At 41.4% G+C, this 26,202-nt stretch overlaps 1 protein-coding gene and 1 long non-coding RNA gene across 7 annotated transcripts in view; one reads left to right on the forward strand and one right to left on the reverse strand.

The window, feature by feature from the left end:
• Cytip (cytohesin 1 interacting protein) overlaps window positions 1–26,202 on the reverse strand; it is a 76,928-nt gene that overhangs the window by 26,229 nt on the left and 24,497 nt on the right. For 2 of the 5 annotated variants that reach the window (XM_087651641.1, XM_087651637.1), the window contains exon 1: window positions 1,485–1,718. The exons of 2 other annotated variants lie outside the window; for them this stretch is intronic. In XM_087651641.1, the coding sequence (XP_087507767.1) occupies window positions 1,485–1,658 (174 nt within the window). In that variant the 5' untranslated portion in view covers window positions 1,659–1,718. Of the gene's footprint in view, window positions 1–1,484; window positions 1,719–26,202 lie in introns of those variants that run through there. One more of the 5 variants, NM_001012086.1, reaches the window with a different exon arrangement.
• Window positions 11,579–19,202, forward strand: LOC102555754 (uncharacterized). Of its 2 annotated transcripts, none has more exons than XR_015683516.1 (2): window positions 11,579–11,897; window positions 18,193–19,202. It is a non-coding gene; the product is annotated as an uncharacterized LOC102555754 (long non-coding RNA). The 2 variants fall into 2 exon arrangements; XR_015683515.1 differs by lacking the exon at window positions 11,579–11,897 and adding an exon at window positions 17,921–18,061.

Raw genomic sequence — 26,202 nt, forward strand, 5'->3', positions numbered from 1 at the left:
GCACAATAGGGAGCCTGAGCTGCAAAGGAGATTTGGAAAGATCCCTCCCTGGTGCAAGAATTAACAGATATTTTACCTGGCAAGTAAATGTATGCAAAAAACAAATCATAGAGTAACAAATGGTCAGAATTGGATCTGATGGCTTTGCAGCAAATAGAAAGAGAAACAAACTGCTCTCTATTTAGAATCTGAGTAAACACTGTTGGTGTTTCCTGTGTTGCCCATTTATAAACTGATACAGATGTTCACCAAACCCTGTATCATGAAAGCACTTTGGATTGAGAAAAATAATCAAATATTGGTTAACAATGTCATGGTTCATGACTATGGAAAATGCCAAGGAATCAGAGTCAGGTCCTGACTCTCCTCTAAGCTTGGACTTTGGAATACTGGAGGTAGAAGTGCTCAGGGGAGAACACAATATACACAGTGTTGTAGGCCACAAAGGCACACCCTTAATCAATTCTAAACATCTTGTGCACGACTGCTTAGGTAAATTCAGATACACACCTTGGACCTTAAAGCAAGTTATATGATCGAAATACGTGAACAGATATAGAGTTAATTTTTATGTTTTAAAAATAAAAGAGCAAAAAATTCAGAACAAGTTCACTCTAGTGAACAAGCTTTTCCAAGTGAGTTTTCATCTCTACAGAAATTGTATGAAATAAAAATTTTCAAACAGCCTTTACCAAGTGCCGAGCCCCTGTGCATTTCCTTACTTAAAGAGCACAAGGTCAAGGAGGTTGTTACTGCTGTGCTCCCTAATCAAATGAGCTGAATTTAGTCTGATAGCTTCCTTTAAGGAGAACACAATGTGAAAGCAGCTACCAACTCCCCTTGATGCCTCAGCTACTAGGCAGCCCCGCTGGGTTTCTAGTCAACATCCGCCTCCCCACAGAAGTCCTACTTCCCAAGAGCCCAAGGTGGTGTCAGTGCGTTGGGGATGAAGACTCTCCATGGTCGATAAATTTCATGTTCGAGGAGAAGTCTTCCCTTGATTGTGAATTGACGGGACCAGGAGGTGAGGCTAGAGAGAGAGAATCAACAGATACACAAACGGAGAAGGGCTGGTGGTGTGGGTTGTGTACCCGTAAACGACCTCCATGCTCATCGTGCTCAACAACTTTCATTTTACCTGAACACATCTTTACATGAAAAGAAATATTTGAGTCTTACTTTTTTTTTAAAGTGACTTTTTTTAAAGTGACTCTTTTTCCATCTTTCAGCTGAGACACTGTCTCTCGTAGACATGCCATCTCCTCCCTCACACATACTCTGTCATTAGCTCCTAAGTTAAGTGGTGTAGAAGACAGAGGTTCTCCTCAAGGAAAAGAGCTCCTCTTTGAATAAGAACCGCAATGACTCTACAGGATGGGGAGTGAGGCTGGGAGTCAAAGACTTAACAGAGACACAGGAGCCAAGCAGCACTTTCAGCAGAAGTTAAGCAAACGTGAACGCTCTAGACAGGACTGCAGCCATACCTGTTTTCTTCCCCGAGGCAAAGTAGCCACGGTGTCTGCCAGCATTTGAATCCTTCTGTTGTCTTCCACCGTGAGCGGGCCTGTGAGTGTGGGGTAGGAGCTGTAGGCACTGTCGGCACAGTACTCCAGATTGCCATTGCTGCTCTGCTGCTGCAGAAGCCTTTGCAGAGACATTGTGGACAAAGATTAATCCCACCGACGCATGGCTCCGTGGCCTTGCAGGAGGGGGGAAGTGAAATGCGCAGCCCTCTGACACGCAGTCAAAAAGTCGCAAAGCAGAAAGAGCCCATGTGACTGCTGTGGTTTGAGGCACTGTCACACAAAGCCTATCTAGGAGTTCACTCCTACTCTCCAGTGCTCCTGAGAGAAACTTCTGCTCCTTGACTACAATTAAAAAAAAAAAAATCAGTGTACTTTTTCCTCCCTCAAACAGCCGGAACATAGAGTTAGATACTTTTCGGCTGCAGATATCCAAAACAGAATTTTTCCACTTCTTGAAAGAAAAGAAAAGAAAACAACCTTGTTCAAGTTCGCTCATTTGCTTCTTACCGGTGAGCTCATTTAATATTAGCACCTCCGTGCACTAGACAGACTGTGCCCTCGCTCACTCTCTTGCCTGTAAATGTCACAGGTGCTGGCCAGGTTGTTCTCTGGTAAAGTCCTTGTAGTGTTCCCTCCCTGAAGTACAGCCTAGCCCATTAAAGTTCATCAAAAATGTATTCTGTCCCTAGAGCTGTAGCCATTCGACATTCACATAATTGCCCTTCTGCTGCTTTATTCATGCTGGAATTACCCATCACCTTTATAAGAGCACAGTGGGGAGGGGAAGGAAAGGTGGCATATTTAGGGCAGAATGCTGCTCGTATCTGGGACTGACCATAGCTGCCACATTAGGTGGAAAGAAAGTGGTGGGAAAGAAGGAGAGAGTCAAGCTAAGATAACACGGGACGGTTCCACTGTGGCAGTGTGCCATCACGGGGTGCTTGAAAAACAGTTGCTTTTTTTTTTAATTTTGTATTTTTCAAGTAGTTGAAGATAACGGGTTTTGCAGAGAAGCAGGAAAGTAGAAGGCAGAATCAAAGCAAAAGTAAAAAAGGAGAAGTTTGAAATAGCACCGAAGTCAAGCACGCACGTAAAAGTCGTTTGGAAGGTCACTACTAGAGTTGACACGAATTAGAAAAGCTTCAAGCCAGACTGGAATGTGTGCGCTAGAAGTCGAGGTGAGTCCAGCTCAAGCAGAGCTGGCCGAGTATGAGTCATAAAATCTTCAGAATTAACGAAAAGAGGAAGCCAGATCAGAGAATGGGAAAGCTCTACCAGAGCGTGACTCCTTACTGTTGGAACTGGATTAAGATAGAGACAAAACGGTGTCCCCCAAAATATAAAAAATCTAAGTCAGAGGTTACAACAAACATTCTTTTAGGGGACAGGTGTGTATAATTCAAAGTCGGTGACGTTGGTAACTTAATAATAAAGGTGCTAGTGGTGTCCCCGTGTATCTATGCATATGCATAGTATAAATGTCTTTGTGTGTGTGTGTGTGTGTGTGTGTGTGTGTGTGTGTGTGTGTGTGAAAGGGATATTAGAGAAAAATGAAACATGTAACACAATTAATGGACAACATCAATTCTTTTTCCTCTAGGAACTTTACAGTCAGGTAAATGTGTTAATGCCTCAAAATATCAAATCGAGCCGAGTTCTATAGATGAAAATGGAAATTGTATGAATTCAGTGCTATAAGGTGTTAGTCTATAGATTGCAGACCTTAATGATTAACTGGAGAAATTAGGAAGCATGTTTCACTCTATGTTGTAAAATGCACCTAACAAGCTCCATCTTTCAATAAATACATTTACTTTTATATTCTATTAGTATAAAATCAATAGATTTTAGATAAAATCAATAGATTATAGATAAAAGCAGTCTGTTCCCTGCCCATACACATCAGGCAGGCCACACCCACCGATGTATTTATGAAGTGGCTAATCTCTATGGTTTAGCTCTCCGTTCTAATTCTTGAGGCCTGCATCATGCCACGTACTACACGATTTAAATGATATCTGATCAGAAGTGTCATTTGTGATAAAATGACTCATCTTCAATGACAATGTAGCTTTCAGACACCAAATTGTTGGCTTACAGAGGGTGTGTAACTGTGTAGATTTTAAGAAGTTGCATGCTTTTATTTTCCTCTAGGATTTACCTTCAGAGAGTGGTAAATGCCTGGTTCTCATTCCCTTTCAGTCTCTACATTACTGGGAGAAGAGAATGCAGAAGATGATCTATCTGTTCACGATGTCTACCATGTAGGTCTGAGGTGTGCTTCTCTGTCCAGAGGACAGAAGGAACAGATTCAAAATTCTTTCCACACTCTACTCCCCGAAGGGGCCTGTCATATTTCTTCAGATCATCTTTTCAAGATCTAAATACCACATGTGGGTCATAGTTAGATACACTCACAACAGTTTCTACACGGATGTACCGCATCCTCTCCTTTTTGAGAGACCAAGAGACATCTTTTAACTTTAAGTTTACGTTTTATATTTTAAACGTACAAACTGTAATGTAAATGTCTGTCCATAAGAATAAAAGTTTAGTTTAAAAAGTTACACTTTAAAAATTAATTAAAGAGTAATTTCCTGAATCATCATGGAAGTAAAACTAACCTAATGAGAAAGAGAGAGACAGAGAGAGACAGAGAGAGAGAGAGAGAGAGAGAGAGAGAGAGAGAGAGATTGATTGATTCCAGAAGGACTATTGTGTTTCCTCAAGGAAAATTCTTTAAAAGACTGTGTGCTATGAGATCCAAAAACTTATTTCCCATTGTTTGGGGCAAGTAATTCTCTTACACAAAGCATTTTGTTTATATATAGAAATTCATCTTTGGTATGAATGAAGTGAACCCTAAGGAGGGACATAGAAAAATTTAGTAGAAGCAGGTAAAAAGCTATGCTGAGTCCAGAACACAGGGGGGATGGTAAGAAGTTCTTCAGGAAACTGTGGCCAACCTGTTCACCATCCATGAAAATAAAAAGAATACAGACTCCACTGGTCTGACGGAGGCCTCGAGGTTCTAATCCTGGCTCTGCTTTAAGAATGCTTTAATAAGTGTTCCACTCTGTGCATATGTTAATGCCCTAACTTCTGGTGGTGTAGACTGCCATTGGAGAAAGAGATAATCAAAGTTAGCTAAGGTCAAGGGGATGGGGCCCTGATCTAAGGGTCTGTGTCCTTGTATGAACAGACATTAGAAAGGTCTCTTTCCATAGGAGGACCCAAGGAAGTAGCCATCTAAAGGTAGAGAGAGATCTCGGATGAATAATTCAGCACCTTGATCTTGGACTTGGAAGCCTTCAGGATCCTACAAACAAAAATGTCTGATGTGTAGACCCAACTAGTGTATGGTGTGTCTTGTACTATGGTACTTGTTACACTATGACTATTTTCCAGCAGCCTGAGCTGATTTATATACTCTCTACATAGGATTCATATACTCTCAGTTCCCACATATATAGACACAGCATTGAGAAGGAACAGATATAAGAGTCCATGTGCAACACACAGTGCAAAATAAGCTATTACCAGTGAGTCTTGTTTTACACAGTAAGAATTCTAGAGAAAACCCTCCAAAGGAAACAACCTAAATTCCATATGAACTTGCCTGTCAACTATCTAGTGTCCGAATGTGCAACAGAGGCCCTCGTCACCCTTGCAGAGTATAAAGCTAGAAAATGTGCAGTCCCTGTGGTAACTCGACAAGATGTGTTCACGAAGCAATATTAGAGTCAGTTCCTGCAAACATTTTTGTACTCCTTTTGCCACCCTATGTCTGCTTCCCCCTCTGGGTAACCAGGCCCATTGCACACTGGGCTGGACTGGAGGGAAGGAAGCTTAGCCCAGCAGGTGAGTGCAGGCAGGATCTTGGTCTTGAGCAGTGAGTGTGCAGGGAACAGCTTTGAAGTAACTTTTCGGTTTATTGAAGGTGGGTGGACGTTACTGGCTGGGTCTAGGTGCTGGGAATGCCTTGTTTGCATGAGGAGGAATCCCAGGTGCTGCTGAAAATGGCCTTATAAAAGTAAAGGAAGTTTAATCAGCTGTGTGACCTCCTCTGGTGAGGTAAAGGTGAAACACATAGGTACGGGAGTGTGGGTGGGGGCACACAATCCTAGTTCTGCCAATCTCACTATGAGATGAGATTTCTGAGGTTTGGTCATGCCTCGACCTCACTTTTGATCCAGGCCTGCTCTTCCACGTCCCATGGCTCCCTGGCCCCTCACCCCTTAGCTCAAAATATCTAGTCATTCACACAAACATGGAATAGGAATGTGGCCACAGAAAGAGATTTCTGCAACAATCTAGTTAGGTTGTCATTCTGGCTTGGTGACATTACTTGTTCAAGGCTTTGTTTGGCTTTCTAGACTACCAGAGCATTTTGTTTCATTTGGTTGGTTCACTTGTACTTTTTTTTTTATTTTTATTTTTTGCCCTTGGGCTTTATTTGTACCAAAATCTTTTATTTGACTCCCTGGACATAAGTAATAACTCAGAGCTAATAGTTGAAAGTAGGCTAGTGGGTATTTGAATCTTAGAAGGTAAATTTAGTTTCAGAAAGTTACCTAACTTTCTTTTAAAATATAAAGATCATCTAAATGCTTTGAATATTTCCTTTTAAATTTTGTATTAAGCTGTGGTATATGGGGATGTGGGGGTGTGCACGAGTCTATGTATACACATGTTTTTATGCAGGTTCCAAAAGAGGGTATGAAAACCCCTGGAACTGAAGCCTTATCAAGATCTACTTCTTGAAGAAATCTGGAGGTGAACTCTGTCTTCTTCATGTGTAAAAATAGATGTTCTCCCATGTCCATTCACTCCCTTATCACAGAGAAACATCACTGACGACTTCATAATAGTTCCATTCTCATTTCTGCCTGCTTCAGCTGTGCAATGGAGTGTGGCAGAAATAGGTCTGTCAGACATTATGCATGTGGGTCACTTGGAGATGGAGAGATGGTATGTTTTGAAACTCATCATGGCCTGCCTACAGCTCCAGGTGTTACCCCAAATTATCTGGCAGTGCATGTGTTCTCTGCAGTTTTAGAGGCAGTCGATGCCGTAGTTTTGAAGTTGTACCCATCCAGATGAAAGGAGAGTCCTTAAATTACCCATCCCATTGGAGAGAGAGAAGGGGTAACCAGAGTTCTGACTTGACTGTTTGTGACCTGCAGTAGCTATGCTCTTCGTCCCTTGTGCTGCGTTCCTCCCATTCTGCCCAATTTACTTAGGTGATAAAAATAAAAGCCAAGTGAAAACAGCAGCCCCATAGAAGACAGAAAGGAGCCTGCACAGTGTACGGAGAACAATAGCCTATTGACGCTTCTGTAGCAAAGTGTCGGGCCAGGAACGGCTCCCCCAGTTTCCACAGACACAGTTCTCTTTTGGAGGGATAAAACTGGGGTTAGAAAAATGTCTCTTTCAATAAAAAGACAAAGCAAACAGTGTCACCATCAGTTGAAGGAAACCTAATCGAGTTTCTCTGAAACTTTTCTAGAACCATCTTTCTCCACATATTTACCACGTTGACCTGAGGACGATTGGAACCACATTTGCTTTGCAAAGACAGTCTTGTGGTGTGGAGCTGTTTGTTTTACTTTTAAGAATCTCCAGCAAGCCAGGTTTGGTCAGAAACATATAATATAGTTAAAATCTAAAAAGAAATACCCCCAAGTGGCAGAACCTTCCCCTAATGAATAAAGATTTCATGAGACAATTCACTGAGCAAGTAGGTGAGACTTCCGGGTCGGGAAGAGTAAGAGGGGAAGCAGGAGAAAGGAACTTCCTTTCGGACAGGAGAGAGCATGGAAGCACAGTGTAGGTAGCCAGAGGATTTCGGCTTAAGTGGTGGATCCAGATCTGCCACCGGAGGATTTATAATATAGAATAGCTTGCAAAATTAGGATGCTAGTTTTTGCGCCCAGCGATTGTGTTACCTGTTGATTCTAAACTAAGATTGTGTGGTGTTTTCCTTTAGACAGTGACTCAACTGAGTTCCAGAGAAAGGTTTGGTGGCAGAGCATGGGTTTTCGAGAAATGTACCCCAGATAGCCATGGAAAATTGGGAGTGTTGATCGCGTTTGGCAGCAGCCAGCCGTGGGTAGGAGAGAGCATTTTCAGAGCTCTGAGCCAGAGTCTGCTGTGCTCAGAACAGGCCGGCCTGTGCACCGGTGCCTCATTGGCGCTAGCGAGAGATGCCTTTTGTATTTCACGCAACAACCCCAGATGCATGCTAAATATTGAAAGGCTGAACCATACCCACAAATAATTTAATGATTCTAGGCTTCCATGTCTAGACACCCCAAGAGAGAAAGCTCAGTATAGAGCAGACAGTTCACAGAACACAGGAGACCTGGGATTCTAGCTTCTCAGGGCAACTAATGTAGGTGGATTGTTTGAGGCAGGAGTTAAAGCCAGCCTGGTCAACGTACTATGACTCCTTTCCAGAGAGGGAAGAACAAACATATCATAAGTTTTCCAAAGTATAAAATGCAAAAGTAAAATACAAGGTAAGTAAGTCGCTTCTACAACAGCACCTGTTATATATGATACTTTATAACTCTTGTAGAGATACACTTAATCATTAAAATTAGTCATGGTTATATTCCAATATTACAAAGAGACTTAAAATACTGGTTAAAGGGACCATTATCCAAAACAGCTATAACATCATAAACAAGCATGACTCTGGAGAGCATTTCGACAATTATATGGGGTGTCTCTAAATCTAAACTGAGGAAAGCATAACCCCTTGTCACGAGCGAAGCCTATCTAATAACCATGCTTAGTATCCTCAAATGCTCTAAAATACTGTGTGCTGCAAATCAAAATCCAGTTCTGTTTATAATGTTTAACGAACATTCTTGCAGCTATCTGAAAGAGAAAAGGTGTAAGACAAGTTAAGACAAATCGCAAAATCATGATGGTGGTGTGGCAGGGAGCGACGAGGTATCAGGCAACTCTTTTCATGACTATTGTGTAATTCAAATGTAACTCAGAGCCGCACGTTCAGTGGCTATCCCTGGGAGACTTCTCTTTTTCTGAAGGGAAATGGAAGAGGAGTGGAATTGGGGGAGAGGAGAGGTGGTAGGGGAGGGATGGGGAGTTGCGGAGGGAGAGGAACCTGCAGTCAGAATGTATGTATGAGAGAGAGAGAGAAGAATAAAAAATAAAATAATTGTTTTAAATTTAAAAGGATAGTATCAAATGCTGTCAAATGAATACAGAAAACCCCAAAATGTCCAAGCATGTGCACAGATTGATATAATCAAGTAATTTCAATTCCTTAGGAAAAGAATAGACCTTCCAATAAATAAAACCAGAACCTATGGGGGTAGGGGGGTTAAGTCATGACTTTTTACCAGAATTGAGTAAACTCCTGATACTTAAGCAGTCATGTACACACATGTAGAGTATATAATAAACAGAGACTATAGAATATTTCAATAAGGTAAGGTCAGGAATAGCTTTCCTACATAATTCATACAAAGTCAGAGAGTCTCAACAGCATGAAGATGAGAAAATTTGTCTAGGGAACAGTCAAATGGACAAGATGAAAGTGAAGAGCCAACCAGGTATTACATTACTTCATGGTTGTGATAAACGGAATGCTTAGGCTGGGCTTCAGCTCACTAGCTGATGAGTGCAAGGCCATGAGTTCATCCATACAATTGGAGAAAGAAGAGGGGAAGAGGGGAGGGGAAAGAGGAGGGGAGGGAGGAGAAAGAGTGGGAGGAGGAGGGGAAAGAGGAGGGGGAAGAGGGGAGGGAGGAGAAAGAGTGGGAGGAGAGGGAGGAGAAGGAGGAGGAGGATAAGGAGGAGGAAGAGGAGGAGGAGGGAGAGGAGGAGGAGGAGGAGGGGGAGGAGGAGGGGGAGGAGAAAGAAGAAGAAGAAGAAGAAGAAGAAGAAGAAGAAGAAGAAGAAGAAGAAGAAGAAGAAGAAGAAGAAGAAGAAGAAGAAGAAGAAGAAGAAGAAGAAAACGACGGTGATAGAGAAATAGAGTGCTCCAAATTGTATTTTTTAGAAAACTATTATTCAAAATACAAAGCCATGAACAAATGTTTAGAGAAGAAATATGAATCGCCAGTACACCTTTCAGTGTTCAAACTTCTTAATGCACCAGGAAGCAGAATAACTATTGTCTACCAGGTGGAAAGGAATTTGATGACGTATAGTACTGGCCAAGTTGCAAATAAATGGACACTTAGACTCAGAGTAAGGAGATAGATCTACAAGCCTTATTAGTGATGTCATTTCACAGTATCAAATTAAGTATCCAACTAGTATTTCTAACTTTAAGAGTCCTGATAAACCAGTCTGTCTGCAAAGACAGTCTAAGAATGATTCTCGGGGAACTGTTTGTAACTACAAAACACAGGTTTAATTGTGCATCAAGCTGGATGTTGTTAAATGCTTTGTGGTGTTTTAATTCTACAGAATGCACTGCATTAGTTGGAAAGTGTAAAACAAGTATTCATGTGTTGATCGAGAGTTCTAAGTTAAAGACAGAAGAGCAATGCCTGCGGTATGAGCTGCTTTTGCTTTTAAAACAATACATGTATGAATACTAACAGACAGATATTTTTTAAAAGCTCAAAAAACAAAGTGACCCGTTAATCTGGGTTACCATGAGAACCAAAGTTACATTTTCAGTTTTAATTACTGTGCCTAAAAGATTCAAGGAGCAAAAATATCTCTAACCTGTAAGGCCCTTGTGTAAGGATAAATACTTCCTGAAGTACTGGAGGCCATTGTTGATGGGAGATAACAAGCCACAAGTTTACCCTAATCAAGTTTATCCTAATCAAGTTTTACTGACCCATCTGCATCATATATGCTTGATCACATGTGGGCAGGAGGACCGTGGGCAGGAAGAACAGTCAAGATCAGGACGTATGCTTGCCCTGGTTGGATGTAGGTAGGAGGTACCTAGGCAGAAAATACATCAGGATGTATGCTTGCCCTTGATTGGACCTGGTGGGAAAATGTGGTGATTGTGGGTTTTTGCCATTTTAAGCTCCTGCAAACTGACTGAGGCCATTTTCTGGAAACCCAGAGATGAATCTGGCTAGAAAGCCCATCAACCTGGTCAGTGTTTAATTAAAACCTGCTTCAAGTTTGGCTTTAAATTGTGGTAGTGATCTTATTCTAGACTGGTGGGATTCACAACTGGTAATGGGCTTGGAGAAGAAAAAGAGAGAAAGATGATTCTCAAAGCCTCTGTTGTAAAGGGTTTTAACTTTTCTTGTATGTGTCCATTGACACACTGTTAAATCGGCTTTCAAAATTTCAATAACCCACAGGTAATTTTAAGGAGCCAGTTAGATTTTGTTGATAGCTCTTGGCTTTAAGGTCCTCATTTCTTGGTTTATGCTTACTAACAGTAATTATTGTTTCATACAGTGGATGCCTGGTGTTGGTTAGCAAACAGCTTTTATTTCACTTGTTTTTCATCCTTTTATGGCCTTCTTCCTCTAAAAAGTCTAATGAGGTATCTACACAACAAGGGCAAAGGAGAGAATGATATCACAGGCAAGGGACACTGGCCTGGGCTATTAAAACCTATTGATTCTTTCTATGATGTTGTGTGTGTGTGTGTGTGTGTGTGTGTGTGTGTGTGTGTGTGTGTGTCTGTCTGTCTGTCTGTCTGTCTGTCTGTCTGCCTGCCTGCCTGCTTGTGTGTCTCTTAAGTCATATTGTACCCTTTTTCTCCCTCACCACACTCACACAGTTACATTTCAAAACCAAATCTTTCATAAGAAGAAAAGATAAACAAAAGGTTCTTTCCTCTTTCCCTGTCTCCCCCCACTAAGATTCACCTTTCACATAACCTCACCCTTTCACTTGGCTGTGGGCAGTTAACCCTGCAGAATTGGGAAAGTCTTTCTTAGAAAGCTAGAAGCCTTCTTGAGAACTGAAATCATACAGACACATGGAATAACCAAATACTTTTGTGAACTCTGGGTGGTTTCCCCCTTAGTCCACTCTTCGTGCTCCTGCTTGTTCTGGTAGATACCTGACCTCATATCACATCTCACCCAGTCATAGTGACCTTGTTTCTGTCCCTTCTACAGAAGGCAGCTCCCTCAGGGAGCTTATGTACTCCTTCTTTGTTCCCCAATGTTGTTCCCCCAATCCTAGTTTGTTTGTCTTTTCTCTCCATTCAAATGCCAGCTCAAAAGAAACTAAAGAGGCACCAGTTCAACCCAATTGGACGGAGAGAGATGTTAAACCACATCCAAAAGGAACACCTCCCAGGAAGCTTTCCCTCAGAGTTCTCCAAATAGTCCTCCCTCCAATCTGCTCTCCGTCTGTTGGTGGGACTCACTCTGCCACCTGTGGAGGATGTCTTTGAACGTGGTAAGTGAATCAGCACAGAGGGTCAGCACATAGAAACTGATGGAATGTTCAGCGTCTTCTCCATTTCTGTTTTCATAATCTAGAATGTGTGTGTGTGTGTGTGTGTGTGTGTGTGTGTGTGTGTGTGTGTGTGTGTGTAGCAGAAGGAGCTACAGATGGGCAATAAGGTAACTTCTAAGAAAACCAGAATCTTTTATTTTATTTCTGCCCCAGCCTATTTACAATTTTAAATAGATAGAAAATCTCAGTTGCTTTGTGATTTAAATGCCATACAATGAAGAACAGTGTATTCATCACTTCTCATCATTCCTGAACTAACACAAAGCCTGACTTAAGGAAACAAGAAACAGTTCTTAAATTTTAATAACTAAAAATAGTAAGTTAAATATAGTACATGTTGTTATGCATGAGACATAAACTAAGCATGTGTCTTTCCATGAATCCATGTTAGAATCTCCAAAAATATATACAATCTGTAATCTCTTACCTGCTCACTCTCATTCTCTTGTCCTCTGTCACTTAAAGGCACATGAAAATAAATTTACAAGGAACAGAGTAGAAGAAACTTCAGAGTCAACTCACATAACATCTTTTACTTACAGGTGAAAACTGAAGACAGTGGTTTAGTGGTAGAATTCTCAGTGCACCACAGTCTCCTTCAACAGAACTCTATAAGCATTTTCTATTGAATAGCCATAATGACAGGCAGGCATCTACCAGATATTCTTAATCTCATTCTAACTGCAAGGATAGGACTACATTGTTCCTTTTCCAGAAAAGGATGGTGGATCTAACAACACACTTGCTCAAGGGTACATAATCATGAACTAGTACAGTCAAGGTTACCATTCAATGGTGATCAAGTTAACTATTCTACAATTCTGTTACCCCACAATTGTGCTAACCATCAGAAGATGGGAAATACGACCCTAGTCCTCGTGACTTTAAGACTCTAATGGAAATATAAAGATCTATTTTTAAAGCCTGAAGTCCTAACCCTTAGGACCAGTAAGACTGGATATGTTTAAAAAAGCATGTGCAGATGGAATCATGATAAGATGACATCGTTCGAATAGACTTCAGTCCAATGGGTCTAATGATTTCATCAGTAGAGAAGAATCCAATGTGACTACAGAAGCAGATTTTGAAAGTGAAGCTTTGCACTTGCTCACCAAGGAGCACTGAGGTTGGATTCTCACCATCAAAAACTAGGAAGAGCCATGGAAGGATTCTGCTCAATCCCAGGGAAGTAGTGCCTGGATTTCAGACATCCAACCTCAAGACTGTGAGAGACTGACTTCTTGTTGGTTTCAACCACTTGATTCAACCATTTGATTAATGCATGGCATACTATATGATTCATTACTACTCTTTAGAGACAAGATAGTATTAGAAGTGGATCATGCCCTTCACTCCTGGTACAGCCTAGTATGCCAGGACATTGACTCAAAATACAATGGAAGGTATTGGAATATTACAAACAATACATGGTGAATTGGGGGGCAATATGAGTGACACTTTAGCCAAGTGATGCGAAACATTTGACTTAAAGATAAGAATGAGGGTGAATGGGAGAAGCATAATGTCTATAATGAATAATTAAGTATAGGAAAATTCTCGTGTACTTCAGACCCTGGGGATCTAGGGATCAACCAGAGTGACCAATTTCTTCACTTAATAAGGACAATGTTGGCATTTAGTCTAGGCTCCACCCTACAGTTACCTAGCAATAGCCAAGTATGCCTGACTCACTATAAAAGAGGCTGCTCCCTCCTCCTCCTCCTCCTCCTCCTCCTCCTCCTCCTCCTCCTCCTTCTCTCTCTCTCTCTCTCTCTCTCTCTCTCTCTCTCTCTCTCTCTCTCTCTCTCTCTCTGCTTTTCTCTAACTCGACTACCCTCTCAACTCCCCTCTCCTTGTCCTGAATAAACTCTATTCTATACTACATGGTCTTGTAACTGGTTCTTCAGGGGGAAGGGATGCCTCAGCGTGAGCCCACAGAGCCAACCCTTCCAGCACACCTTACTGTGTGTTGGGGGCAACCAAACATATTTCTTCCTCTTATTATCTTTTTTTTATAAAACACAACATTGGTGCCTAGTGACTCAGATTTAGAAACTCGAAGGTTCTGAACAGTTACTACTTCCCTGTCTGGACTCCCCACCATTTGAAGGACTTTTGTAAGACCAGTGTCATTTGGAATGTTTCTCCATATACTCAGTGGAGAGAAAAACGCCATATTATCATGAGTATCAAATAATAATGGGTGGGAGTCTTTGACAATGCACGATACTACAATAAAATCAAGGCTTTAGAAGTTCCATAGACTAAACAACCTAAGTTCCCTGCCACCATATTACTAGGGCCTTATGATGCAATTACACTCACTAACAGTAGTGGGGGGGGTCACATGATTTTTCAAGTCCTGAAATCATTTCAGCTGTGGACTTAAGTCAGATTTCTTCACATCTTTTGTAACTCCTCTGACCTTTGGCTGCCATCCTCTCCCAGTCACATGTCCCTGTGCATGTATCCTTTCACGTGCCTTCTTAGGAATAAGGAAGGCCGGTGGGTGAAGCACAGGTCCTTCCACTGCGGATCTAGCTCCTTCAATGATCCGAGCTTCACTGTGCCTAGCTCATCTTCTCCATCAGGACCAGTGATGCTGTGTATCATCACATGGGATATACAATGTCCAGTACACAGTAATTGCTCCAAGATTCCCAAGATAATTACTATTACCCATAGCCTTCCTTCCAATGACACTGCCCTGACTTTGTGCATGAACACACAGAGTTCTTTCCAGCTTCTCACTTTTGCTCACAACATATGGTTCACCAAAATTTATCCATTTTATCCACATTGGTACCCATCCTCCCAGGCTCATCTTAAATTTCTTTATCTTTCTCCAAGCTCCACCTGATGCCCCAGGAAGCCATAGCTTCTCTCCTTAGACACTCCAAAACACCTCCCATGATTCATCACGTTCTGCCTTATTCAAATGAACTGTGTCTGCCTTGTTTTCTTTTGAACTCCAGCCACGTATCCCCTGGTCCAAGAACGTGCTCTCTTCTCATTTATTCGTATCTTTCCAGCACTTAAAAGAGAAACACACTTATCAGAGTTCTCAGGAAATAGTGATGAATGCATTCATAATTTCCCGAGGTTGATTTATTTTTCTGTGATTATTTACTTAGAGCAATATATGTGCTTGCTGAACACTATTCATGGTGTTTTTAATGTTTCAACAAAATATATACTCTGGACTGTTCATCTTGACTGATAAATAAGGCTATTTTAAGGCAAAACTGAAATATAGTAATAATGTACACTTCATGTTGCACCTTGATAAGGTGCCATCAATTAGAATGTGCATCACTGATTTCTAGGTGTGTCCCATGTTAATAAGAAGTAGCTTAAAATCCCAAATAGGAAGTTTGGAAGACGTGTAGCACAATCGGGAAAGTATAGCTTGCAGCCTTTGCCTTGCCACAAGATGCTCGTACGCTAAGCTATAGATAGAACCAGACTATCTGGGGCAGTGCTGTGTGACAGATACAATCTGCCAGCCCATCTTTCTGAGTCTCTTCTTATCTGATAAGACCTCATATTTCAGCACCTCTTCCGTTGAATGCCCTACCAGCTCATCTAGCTCCTTCTTGTCTTGACCTCAAGGCTCGTCCCTCAGCACGACACACACACACAAAATGATCTCCCCATCTTCAGGGTTCCCAGCTATCCATCTTCTAACATGTTCCGTGTTGTCATCTGAACATGCTGTGACATACCTGCCAAGTTAAGTTTTAATTCCCAGTCTTTATGTTCAAACCCATCTACAATGCAGTTTTTTACCTGAGTTTTCAGCTATCAGTTTTAACCTAAGTGAATGGGCTTGTTGCGCCACGATGTAATAACTTTCCTTCTTTTCCTTGGGAGAAGCGTACCTCGTATCTTTAAGCTGTTTTCCCTGCCAGTAACCTACTTTTTATCATTCATCATTGACTTGCATACACGCTACATGGTTCACCTCAGATGCCCCCCGCTCTGAAGGATCTTTCGATTCCAGCAGCACGTCGTGTGTCTTTACCACTCCTGAACCCCTAAACAATTCACGCTTTGCCTCAGTTACACACACACACCCTCTGATACACGCCTGCTTCCTCACACCGCCATTCGGGGACAGCGACCTCACTTTACATATTTTTGTGACACCTCCCCACTGCCTTAAGCAATGTTGTGATCAAATCTGGATGGCCAGATGACAAATGAAGAAATAAAATCATTTTAAGTGGATAGTTGATTTAATTAAACCTCATACGGAGGTGTCTGCGGAGATAAGGAAGGACACGGAACATATAAAAGAGACTAAACTGAAGAATTTAATTTCAAAGTATATCTCATGTTCCCTTGGCAGGACGCTCATCAGCTTGGTGGAGGAATATTAGGCATGTTTAGGGAGATGGAGATATAATATCTCCCCAAGAAGTACTTATTTAAACAGAACCAAAAAAAATAGAAAGTAAATGTGATTGTTAAATACTTGGGGTGTCAGTAAATAACAGTCTAGGCCAGGTATAATCATCTAATCACTTGCCTCTTATATTAGCCGCATCTGAAAAAGATGTGCTTGACCGTTTTACAGAGAAAGGATGTCTTTTTGACCCCTTTCTCTTTGATGTTTGAGACACGATGTCCTATAGCCCAGGCTGACCTCGAACTCCGGATCCTCCTGTACGTGCACCCTACGGCTAGGATTCCAGTCACGCACCACACTATACCTGGCTGAGAGGATGCACTGTTTGCTGCTGGCAGCGACAATGATGACAGTAAGCAGTTCAGCCTCACCCTGCTTACTCCACAGCACTGGAGCATTAAAATGCAGAACGTGTAAGAGTTGTGTCTGGAAAGAGACAGTAATTACTGGCCAGGACTGATGTAAATTCTTGCTAGGACCTCTTGAAGGACTCTGATCAGGACTGAGCACTGAAAAGAAGGCATAGCAGCTGCTTGCTTGAGCACGTGTGCAGTGCGGAACAAAGACAGCAAAATATATCCCTGGCTCTTCGCCATGAGCTAAGAAACTGAATGAAGAAGCAGCCAGATTGTATCGATCTGTCGCTCCTCTCTGGGATATGGCATTCAACTCCATAGTGTGTAAGACAACATTCAGTCACAAGGAAGAGGCTTGCTAATATTCCCCGGTCTTTCTTATGTGGTTATACATCTCTCTAAACGGTAGCTGTCTCAAGACCTCTGTGTTGATGCCACATATGTTTTCTCACTCCTGACATATAACAAAAATCTTTCTATATACAGCAAGCTAATGGTCAACCACAAAGGAGTGTCTCTCCTCCTCCCCAGTTCACTCCAGATACAGGCTCAAGTTTTCAACTGAAAATCCAGGGACTGCATGGTGGCCCCTTGGCTGTTTGTGGAGTCCCTTTTCATAGATGGTCTGCTCACTAGTGCTTTGAATAGCTGTGTTAGGAATCTTCTCTTCAATGTCGGGATAGCCCTGATCAGTCAACATCTACTACAATTAACTTTATTTACTTTGCAACTATTGATCCTATCACAGGTACAAATATGAGTCGAGAGGGCAGACACTGAAGGTTCCATGTCCCTGTGTGCCTTGAGAAGTCTGTAGAGACACCTAGATAAGAAGCCAGATAGTTTATTAAGGAGAAGAGACAGAGAGGACAGAAGGTGTGCCATGCCTCCCTTGGGGCCTGGCTCCAAGAGGGCAAAAGAGAGACTGAGGTGAGGTTTCCCACTGGTGACTTTCAGTGTGTCTTTAACATAGTCCTCACCTTTCCCAAATTTGCATGAAGCACTAGGCTTTTCTGAGCATCCTCCCCTGGATGACTGAAGCCCAGGTGGACCTAGGACCTCCAGTCTTTCCTTTGATGTAGCCTTGCCTGTTTTATATCTGGAATTTCCTCCTGTGCTGTTTTACTGCCTTTATATCTGATTTGACTTTTCAAAAAGGTCAGCGTTCCCTTTAAATTATAATTAGTTCATGAGTTGCATTCTGGATGTTTTCCAGCCCCCAGCGTGTCCCTTGCTGGCCACTTGCCACACTTTGCTTCACAGTTTCACTGTTGGAAGGTGGCTCACTGTTCCAGGAAACTGGAGCGCCGAACCACCTAAACTGGTGAACTCCTCAGGTAGAAAAATATAGTTTGTTTGACATGGATGTTGGGAGTGTTTAGGGACATACTGACAGGGTGGGGGTGGAGTGACTTCTGTTGATTTCAAATGAAACAACTTAGCTTAATCTAGACTCCCCTTCCTCCAGTTTTGAAATGTGATTTCCCTGCGGGAAGAAATGATACTTATGGAATTTGTGGACGACAGAGAACACTGAAGATCATCTACTGTTGGCTCCACACCCTGAAGCTCTCTGCGCCATTTTCCAAGCAAGCGGTAGATGGTTAATTATTTACTTGTTCCACGGACTCCTGAAGGACTTGGGCGAAGAGAGAAATACATTTCAGTGTTGTTTGCTCTAAGCACTGTAGTCTGAAAGTTTTGCACAGGTTTATAACTGTAATTCTATTTTCTTAAAACAAACAAGCAAACAAACATGTTATTTCTTGCAGAAACAAGATTTGCAGAGAAACACCCCAAATTGGTATGCAAGCCAGGTCTGAGGAAAAAGTAGGGCAGGCTGAGATGCCACAGAAGGAACTGAACTAGCATTAATTTTTCTATTTTCATTCTTTCTGTTTCGGAGTTGATGTTTGGACAGGACTGCGAATACAAAAGACACAAGGGATTCTGCAGTGAGAAGGCAAGAAATGAGCACTGCACAAATGCTGGCAGTCCAGATTGAAGATGCTCCCTAATGTCTCTGTGCATCCATCCCCACCTGTACAAATGATGCATTTTCCTAGCAAGGAGGACTTCAGGCACTCTGCACCTCAGCTTGCTTTGTGTTCTGACTACATTAGAAGGTGAGAAGACATTAAATTTGCCTTATGCAATGCCACATTTAACTGAAATGAACAGTTTGCAAAAAGGAACAGCCACTTGCATGAAGATACAATAGGCCACTGGAAGGAGCTGTCAGATGAGGACTAGCCTTCAGCCTCCCAGAATGCACTCCTCCCACGGAAGTACACCCCAGTCTACTGGAAGATCATCAATTGAGCCTGGCCTATTTTTCATTTTGCCTCATAAAACCAACCTTCCAGCCCTTCACTCATGTTAATTCTCTTTCAGCTCATCTCTAAGGGTTCGACATAGCAGAAGAGAATGTAACGTTTCAATAAAACATAAAATAATCGGCTCATTTATTCATCAAGAGTCTCAGCCTTCTAGCTTTACTATTTTTCTGTATCTCCCAGTAAAAATAATTCTCTGCTGCTATTTCCTGACTTAGGACCAAACTCTCATACATATTTCTGCTTTCTCTCTTTTCCTATGCCTTTTCATGGGCTGCGGATCAGGCTGCTGAGACTGCTGAAGCCTGACACAAGAGCGTTTAGTGCTCAATCTTGCTGCCTACTGCCTGTCACCCATCCATCAATTCAAAAATGAATATGTACAAATGTATTTCACAGTCTTGGCAGGACAAAATTTTTAAAGACTCTGATTGATTTTACAACATCTACCAAATTACTTGACATCTATTCTGACAAAAAAAAAAGTCTTCCATGCTAAAGTCTAATTATAGGAAAGCAAGGGGAAATGGCTTATTCTTCAGGTACATTGAAAACAGCCCTAAATGAAACACAGGTTTCCCTCTTCCTCGTCCCTTGGAGCTCAATAAATCTAGAGATTTTATTTTTTTTTTTAACTCAACCATTTGGAATGATTAAGGGAGAATAGGGAATACACTTAATCATGGTTAGCAAATGTATATTTAAAAATAAGATTATAAAAGAAACATACTGAAGAGATAAAATTGATCATAGTCAATGTGCACACATGAATTAGCATACCCTTTCTTGTGAACCACGTGGCTATGAAAGAGCTCTTATGCACTAATGAATATTTCCCCATCCTGAACCCTCGATTTTTAGCCTGGGAAGCTGAAAACGTAAGGTTATTTTGATATAATGGTAAAAGGTTCTAAAAGCACACATAGCAGTGACATAATCTTTCTGATCAGCACTGGTCTTAGATAAAAGGAAGAATTTGAGGATAATCTTTACAAGAACTTCCTGTTTGCATTGCCTAAAAAAGCTGACTTTTTAAAGAAAGTATATTCAGTAACACATAGACTATAATTCTAAATCAATTAGAAAACATAAATACATTCCACGACAAAAATCTCTTGGTTATGAAGCACCTGTTAGATTCATCCCATACTTACTATAACACAACTGAGTATTTAGAAGCCACTTCCTGTCTAGCCCCAGTGCTCAGTCTACTGCAGAGTATGTTGGAAGACTAACATTCTCAAAGTTCATTTTGTTTGTTTGTTGTTTTATTGCTTTGTTTTTAATTTTTTGAAGTATCCCAGGCTGGCCTAGAACTGATGGTTCTCCTGCCTTTGCCCTGGGTGCTGGGATTACTGGTGTTTGCCACCATGTCTGATGGCAGCCTATTATAGTCAAACAAACAAACAGAAAACGAAAACAAAAAAGCACCCTATCTTTGGGGTGTCCTTTGCAGATTATTGAGTGTTTGTTTGTTTTTTGTTTGTTTATTGTTGATTCTCTGTGTAGCTGTGCCTGTCCTAGAACTCACTCTATAGCCCAGCCTGGCCTCACACTCACAGAGATCCACTTGCTTCCACCTCCGAGTTCTAGGACTATAGGAACGCACCACCACTGCCTTGCTCCAGATTAATGAGTTTCTTAAACACAGCAACTAGAGCTGATCTAGGTGGGGGAAAATCCAACTTTGCCCAGTAAGTCTAGAGCATATAGTAGAACTTTAGTATGGAAAGTTCAGTCACTTTAGCCTGTCTCATGCATAGGTCTGGTCTGTGAACAGTGAAGCTATTACCTCAGTGACAGGGGTCTAAAGTGGTCAGATTGTCACAGGGAGTTCTGTTATTTTGTCTTTTTTTTTTTCCCGGAGCCGAGGACCTAACCCAGGGCCTTGTGATTGCTAGGCAAGCGCTCTACCACTGAGCTAAATCCCCAACCCCGGGAGTTCTGTTGCAGTCCTTTTAGAGTATGTGAGCCCTCAGAATCTAGACAAAGACAAACTTGGAGTGATGCTGCGCATCCAGGTGAAGTGAGGTGGTACTCTGATGGAAGAGAAGTTCATTCGTCATTGGGAAGAACTTCCAAGGGAATTTGTAGAGCATTAGGAATTCAACACAGTTAAACAAGACATCTGAAGAAGAAGACTGGAAACAACCCAGTGACCAAACATAAGAACTAAGCAGTGTGGCTGAGCCACTGCCTACACCTATCAAGTCCTAACAAGCAAGACACAAAGAAAGGGGCCAATGTGTCTATCCTCCTTCTGTAAGAGGGACAGAGAAGCAAAGGAAATTGCCTTAATCTGTCTTCTCGCATTTACCATCAAGAACTAGAAGACACTGTCAAAATCTATCAGTTTGCCAGTCTCAATTTCTACCATGCTGTCCTAACTGTCCGACTTGCTTATCAGTATGGATGTGGTGAGAAAGACTGCTGTTGCTTTACTGCACTTAGTCTCGGTGTTAAATATAGGAAATGTAGAAAAAAAGATTCTTATCTACAGAAGGGTGGAACACTTTTTTTCCACAGTGATGAAAGAGACCAGTAGAGGGGAAGGTAGACACGCCCTGCCTCCCTGCTGCCTGTTTCATCTGTGCACACCAAGCTCCCACCAGCTTCAAAGGAAGAGCTGTGCTCAATACCTTAACTACAAGTGTGGTAGAGGTCAAATAGCAGGGCTGTTATGAATAGCATTACCCAAAACATTATGAAATACTCAGAGGTACTGATGGGAAAATGATACGCCATTCAAAACTAAAGCAGGAAACTGAAAGACAGTTTCAAGGTACAAGGAGAGCCAGCTCTGAAATCGATACTCTTTAGTAGAGAAAAGATGTGGAAAAAGATACAGAAAAAAGCTTTTCTTTTAAAAAAATAAAAATAAAAACAATCTGATGGTTTTAATTAACAAAACTTAATAACACTACATCTCAGGCTAGCTTACTTATCTATCAGATCTTACTGTAGCTGCAGAGTGAATCAAACACTGTAAGTTTCTTTTGTCATAAATAAACCACAGCAGAGTTCAGCTTAAACGGAACACTAAAAATTTAAGATAAGGTTGTATAGTCCAAATGTTTTAAAGACTTTCTATGCTGATTCATTGTACAGACAATTATTGACACGACTTATATACTTTGGGTTTAGATCTTTATTGGGCCAGAAACATGGCTCCGTAGGTAAAGGTGCATGTTGTGAGATCCCAGTGACCTACGCTCATAGACTACCATGCTTTAAAGAGCCTTTAAATCACATTCTAAGGGTTTTTTCCCCTTTTGAAAACATTATTGGAGTAATTGGATAGCAGTCCTACCATACATTTGTATCGCATTTGCTGAATTAGACTTAAGGTCTTCTCAAGAAGAATCTGTGAAAACTCCAGTTCCAAAGAATTTCGCTGATAATGCTGGCCCCTCGCCTAGAACTCTAGGACAGTGACACTAGGATGTAGAGGCTTCAGCTCTGCCCTGCATGAGACCATCTAGGAAAACATCTCTGCTGTCCACTGGGACAGAGCAGGAGGAGCATGAAAGAATTTCTTTCAAAGGTTCTGGCAGAGAGGTGCCTTTCACCTCTAGACAGGAACAGAAGTTGTCTTTAAAAGAGAAGGACAGTTTTAACACTAAGGAGCGGCGGCTGGGTGAGTGTTGTCAGGAGAGCTGACTGAATGGTAGGACCACTTGGTGATTGTTGAGTATAGTGTGTTTGTGATAACAACCAAGTGCCTTACGGGGGACTGTGGAGGAAGCCATATCTACCATACTAGACACTTTAGACTTGATTATACCACAAAAATAAAAATTACTTATATTTTTAGTAGTAATTAATTGTGGGGAAACTGTTTTGGTGGTAGATCTATCACAAGGAAGGGATGCTGAAGGGAACTCAACTTCTGCTATATAACATTAAAAATGGGTAACAAGGGGTTGGGGATTTAGCTCAGTGGTAGAGCGCTTGCCTAGCAAGCGCAAGGCCCTGCGTTCAGTCCTCAGCTCCGAAAAAAAAAATGGGTAACAAGCACTTGAATGACAACAGTAGTGACCCTCTGAGAGTAGCAGTGAGAAGGGTCTCCAAAGCAAAAGCAATGGGTGGGACGTTAGGAGTTTGTGATGTTGGCAACTAAGTGACGATAAGAGAGGGACTTGAGAATTCTGACTCATCATCAGGGACCGGGAAGATGATGTCATCAGCTAAGACAGTGGCAGTGAGTCTGAATATTTTGCTCTGCTGCCTGACCTCAATTTTATTACCAGCATTGCAGGAAACCTCCAGCAAACAGGGTTCAGCTCCAAGAGCTGGATATTAAACCGCAAAACCTTGCCACACTGGGAAACTTTATTTTCTTTTCCTCTTATTCTACTGACGCCATTGGCAATGAAAGGTCATTAAGTACCAGGATATTTTAGCTTTCCAAAATAATCGTTCTTAAAGATACAACTTGAACGCTGCTAGAGAACTGAGAAACAGTCCTTTGGATCCATTTCCCAATGGGGAATCTGACCCAAATATTCAAAGGTTCTCACGACATTATGATATTATGACACTCACGGTTGAACTGCTTCTTCATGTCTTAAGAAATTTCCAGTGACTGCCATGAAGTCATACTCTACTACTGAACATTACCCATTGAGGAACAAAGCAAACAATGATGCGTGAGTATGTAAATTTTACCTTTAAGGTATATTCAAAAGTAATGCTTCAAAGTAAAAAGAGCCACAAACTCCAGGAGACAAATACACTGTGACAACCCATCTGAGCGAAGAACTAATATATGTTGCCTGACATACTGTTCCTACAAGTAACCAGGAAACAGACTCCTGACTGTAGTTGTGTGCACACGTAGCCAGAGAAAGGGAAGAAATGATAGTGACTTTGTTGATCTGACAGATGTTTTCCAAATAGAGTTAAACATGAGCATATTAACTTCTTTTTCAATTTTATATCTGACTGAAGTGCTTATTACAGAACTTACTGATTGCTAGCCTTCACTCCACTTATGCCACAATAGAAACATGAGAGCATATAAGACTCCTAAGAAGGTTACACACACACACACACACATACACACACACACACACACACACACACACACACACACAGTGTGGGGTGGGGAGATTCGCAGGGGCCAGGCTACTGTACAGGTTATCATTTTGGTGATGGGATGCAACTGTATGTATGTCCTGAAAGCAGAGAAAATTGGCATAAGCTGGAAAATTCAATGAGACAGAGGATGAAGAACTTTGAGGAGAAGTTAGAAGGATAAGAAAGACAAGGTAAGCCATAACAGAGATGACTTTTGGAACACGTGTGTAACTGTGCCCTTCCATCTACCTGTGTACTTTCCCCACTCTCTACTGATGATACAAGACTGGTCTAGGAGGTGCTCTTTAACAGGAAGCCTCACCTGGTGTCTCAGTCCTAGTCTTGATGTGAGAAGACCAACAGTGATAGGAGATCTTCATGCTCTACTCTGAGGGTCACCTATGATAAGTAAGGTCAACTTTAATGTCAACACAAACTAATATCCACATTTGGTGTTCATCTTTTCTACTTCTTCTGTTCCTGCATATAATGATTTTCAAACATCAGCACACTGGGCAGTTTAGAGATGCTTCTGTAGAAAGGGTTATGGACTTTCTCACTCACTGAGATTCCAAAGGTATGTGTTCAGTCTAGCATATCCTTTTATTGCCCCAAGAAGTCTTGAAATGAAAACATAACTACATGTGTCATTCCCGGCAAGCCCCACCAGTTGTCCCTAATAGGTTCTTAGAGTCTGCATGGAGCTTTTTGTAAGAGCTACACATCTTCTGTTTTAAGCCAGCTCAGTGCAAAAAGCTGGCTCCTTTAAAAATGTATTCAATGCACATATTTCCTAAACATTAATTGAAATGTGCTGTTGATAAAACTGAGAAACGAAAGTCTCAGAGAGACTTTCATTGAGAGATGAGCCTGAGATGAAAGTCTACTTGGTCATAAGGTACATTTCAAAGATACTGCCACCATTGAATCCCACCCTGCTTGCCATCCTTACAAAGTAGGTTTTGAGACACTCTCTCCACTGAAATCTGATTAACTCCACAGAAGTGAAACAGTGCTCATTCATTTGTTCAAATGACATTCACAGGCAAATTCTCTCTAGTTCTTTTAGGATCTTTGGATGCCAATCACTGTGTTCTGAGGAACCCAGGCTACTAACAGAAATTCTGCATATAGATTCCAGCTATAGTCCTTCCTGAGGTCCCAATTGAGAACAAGGTCAAGTACACCATGTGAGCAATAGAACTGTCATATAGTGCCAGCCTTAGACTCGGAGCCACCTTAGCTGCTATCCCTTAGTGAAGACACAGTTTAAACAGATCTATGGACAAAATGAGTATCGTTGGTCATGTAAGCCATTAAGCCTTTTCTTACTAAGCACAATGACGAGATTGGTATTTAAAACAAAAACAAAAACAAAAACAAAAAAGCCTTCTAGACTTCAAACAACTTAAGTCAATTCAAGGAGATGGGCATATTCACAAATGACCATTAGATGGCAAGAAATAACTCAAGAGCCTTGAGAAAACCATAAGCAGAAAATAAATGTATATGATACATGGACACAGAGACAAACAGAATACATAAGGCGAGATAAAGGAAAAGTCTAAATAATGCTATAAGTTCCCTAAAAGGGCAACATGCAACAAAGAGACTGTCTCTGTGTGCCTCTATGTTTATGTCTAGGTAAAACTAATGTCTCCAGGAATTGTTTAAATTAAATTATTATAGAAATACTTGAGACAATAATAAGTGCATAATAAATGTTAGTATAAATCCTTGAGCAACCCAAAGGTACAGATTATTAGCACGATGTGGACAGAATCAGACTTACTTTAGAAAGAAAGACATCACTTTGCCTCTTTAGAGCAAAGATCTAAAACCAACACCATCCGTAGATGCCCTTGCAAAGGGAGGCAAGTTAAGGTTTTGAAAACAATATGCTAACTTCTGCATTTTCCAAATGCCAAAAGACCACTGTGAGCAGTACACTCAGCCACCCTTCCCACTTCCCTAGCTTGCTTCTCTTTCTTCACTGTTTTCATTGGGTGTGACAAAGTTGTCTGCGTATTACAGATGACTGCTCAACCACAAACCAAGGAGTT

The sequence above is a fragment of the Rattus norvegicus genome, chromosome 3 (assembly GCF_021556685.1).
Source record: "Rattus norvegicus strain SHRSP/BbbUtx chromosome 3, alternate assembly SHRSP_T2T, whole genome shotgun sequence".
Classification (NCBI taxonomy): Eukaryota; Metazoa; Chordata; class Mammalia; order Rodentia; family Muridae; genus Rattus; species Rattus norvegicus.